Below are 2,754 nucleotides of genomic sequence, written 5' to 3' on the forward strand. Positions count from 1 at the left end.
AGGAAAAAGTTGGAGGTAAGTTAGTTTCCATAATACCCCTTTCTAAACTGGAATATGAGATTTAGGACCAACCTTAGGTTCTTCGTTGGTTGACTCTTGAACCTTATCAAAAATCAGTATAACTCTCAATAACACTTTCAGATATTAGCTCGTTCTTATGAAGGACCGCCCTTTGTCTACTTAATTTTACAAGTTATAGGTGATGATCAGTTTGATGACGAATGGTATATTGATAGTAGTTGCTCTCGTCACATGACAGGAAGGTGGGAAGAGCTTAGAGAGTTTCGGTCCCTTAAGGATGGTGGATGTGTAAAATACGGAAACAACTAATATGGAACGATCAAAGGATATGAGATGATTACAAATGGTGAATTCTCAATGCGAAAAGTTGCTTACGTGGAAGGATTACAACATAATCTCATAAGTGTGTCTCAATTGGTGATGGAAACTGGCTTGAAGGTCTCGTTTGACGATGAAGGATAAAAAATAATAGAAAAACAAACAAAGATGGTTCTGTTGAAATCTAAACACAAGGGAGAGATGTATCCTCCAAATCTCAACCCAATACGAGGAAAGCCAGCTGTATACCTTCTAAAAAAAGGCAAACTCAAACGAAAGCTGGTTGTAGCACCGAAGACTTTCGCACCTGAAATTCAAAGACATTAATAACTAGTGCTTGTTGATCATGTGCGTGGACTTCCTGTTCTCAAATTTGACAAAGAACACTTGTGCGGAGCATACAAAATGGGCAAGCAGAGTAGAAAGAATCACCCTTCTCGTATCAATACAAAAATCATCGAACCACTTGAATTGTTGCACATCGACTTATGTGGTCCTTCGACTATTGAAAGCATTGGTGGTATTAAAATCATACTTGTGATTATTAATGATTTTTCACGTTTCACCTGGGTTTTCTTTCTTAAACAAAAATCAGAGGCGACTCCCAAGCTAAAAGTTTTCATCAAGCAAGTGGAATTCCAGCTACGAAAGGTGGTAAGAAACATAAGAAGCGACAATGGTCTTAAGTTCAAATATAAAAACCTTGAAGAGTTTCTAGCTGAAAAGGGAGTAACTCACAACTTTTCTCCTCCCTATACTCCATAATAGAATGGGATCATGGAAAGATGAAATCTTTCATTATGTGAAGCAGCCCGAACCATGCTGAGTTTCACTTATCTTCCGCTTTGTTTCTGGGCTGATGCAATAGCGACTGCGTGCTACACTCAGAAGTGATCCTTCCTTAATAAGCGATTCTCTATCACTCGTTATGAGATTATAAATAATCGTAAGCCCAACGTAAAGTTTTTTCACATGTTTGGTTCAAGATGCTTTATTTTCAACTCAAAAGAGAACTGAAATAAGTTTGATGTAAAAGTAGATTAAGGGATCTTTCTTGGCTATTCGCTTATGTCTAAAGCATATAGGGTTCTGAATAAACACTCAAGAAAAATTGAAGAAACCTACTATGTAACTTTTGATGATAATTATATGAAGAAAATTCAAGCAAGCGAAGGTCATACGAAAGAAATATTTCCTGCATCAGGTGAAGTCTCTATTCCCATTTCTAATCTATTTGAAGAGTTCATGCTGCTCTTTGATGAACCAGAGAAGGCTATCAACTTAGAAGTGAAAGGAGCAGATAACAAGATCGATTACTTAAAGAAAATTATCGATGAAGTTGCTAAAGCAATGGAAAACGAACCTACTACATCAAATGATCATCAAACCACCAATGAACCTCCAAAAGAAAGCTCAATATCACAGGAGGAGAGTTCGTGAACATCTAAAACAAACAAATTGCCTTTCCAGGAGGAGAATCCATCTGTAACACCAACCCATGATGATCGATTTGAGGGGAAAGTACGGAATTTGACATCGGATTCGGTTCGCCATTTGAGGGGGAGAATGAAAATACAAATGACGAAGGGGATATGTCAGAACTGGAAGAAGTAGTTAATGTTGAGATGGATCCTGCCTATGATCCAAATTACCCTCCTCTCATTAAGTGGACAAAGGATCATCCTAAAACTCAAATAATTGGTAAATAATCAGAGGGACTTCTCACATGCTCTCAACTGAAGGTGAAGCAAGCTGCTTTATTCTCTCAAGTAGAATTCTGCATGTTTAATTCATTTGTCTCCAAAATTAAACTAAAAATGATAAATGTTGGTCTCGATCACTTAGATTGGGTACAAGCTATGCAAGACAAACTCCATGAGTTTGAAAGAAATTGTGTTTGGAGATTGATTCCAATACCAAAGGATGCATCTGTAGTAGGGTTGAAATGGATTTTTAGGAATAAGTTGGAAAAAGAGGGAAATGTCATTCGCAATAAAGTGAGGCTGGTGGTGAACGGATATTGTCAGGAAGAAGGAATAGATTATGTGGAAAACTTCGCTCCTGTAACAAGGTTGGAATCAGTATGAATCTTTCTGGCATATGTTGCAAATAAGAACGTCGAAGTTTTCCAAATGGATGTAAAGTGTGCTTTCTTGAATGGAGAACTAGAGGAAACAGTGTACGTGGAGCAACCACCAGGGTTCGTGAATTAAAAGTTTCATGATCATGGTTACATCTTGGATAAAGCCGTTTATGGTTTGAAGCAAGCACCGAGGGCCTGGTATGAAACTCTGACCCGCTTTCTGAAAATGTCGAAATTCAAGCAAGGTTCGGTTGACCAAACCTTCTTTATCAAGAAAGAAGGCGAACACTTGATGATAGTTCAAATTTATGTCAATGACATCATCTTCGGCT

The 2,754-nt window shown here is 37.8% G+C and overlaps 1 protein-coding gene across 1 annotated transcript; it reads left to right on the forward strand.

Annotated features, from left to right (window-relative positions):
- The first annotated feature begins 1,407 nt into the window (after window positions 1-1,407).
- Window positions 1,408-2,426, forward strand: LOC145006781 (uncharacterized). The gene is made up of 3 exons (XM_078965834.1): window positions 1,408-1,771; window positions 1,855-2,040; window positions 2,185-2,426. Exons 1-3 carry the CDS (start codon window positions 1,408-1,410, stop codon window positions 2,424-2,426), a joined length of 792 nt encoding a protein of 263 aa, XP_078821960.1.
- The last annotated feature ends 328 nt before the right edge of the window (window positions 2,427-2,754 follow it).

This window comes from Lactuca saligna, chromosome 7 (assembly GCF_052625555.1).
Source record: "Lactuca saligna cultivar CGN05327 chromosome 7, ASM5262555v1, whole genome shotgun sequence".
NCBI classification, from domain to species: Eukaryota; Viridiplantae; Streptophyta; class Magnoliopsida; order Asterales; family Asteraceae; genus Lactuca; species Lactuca saligna.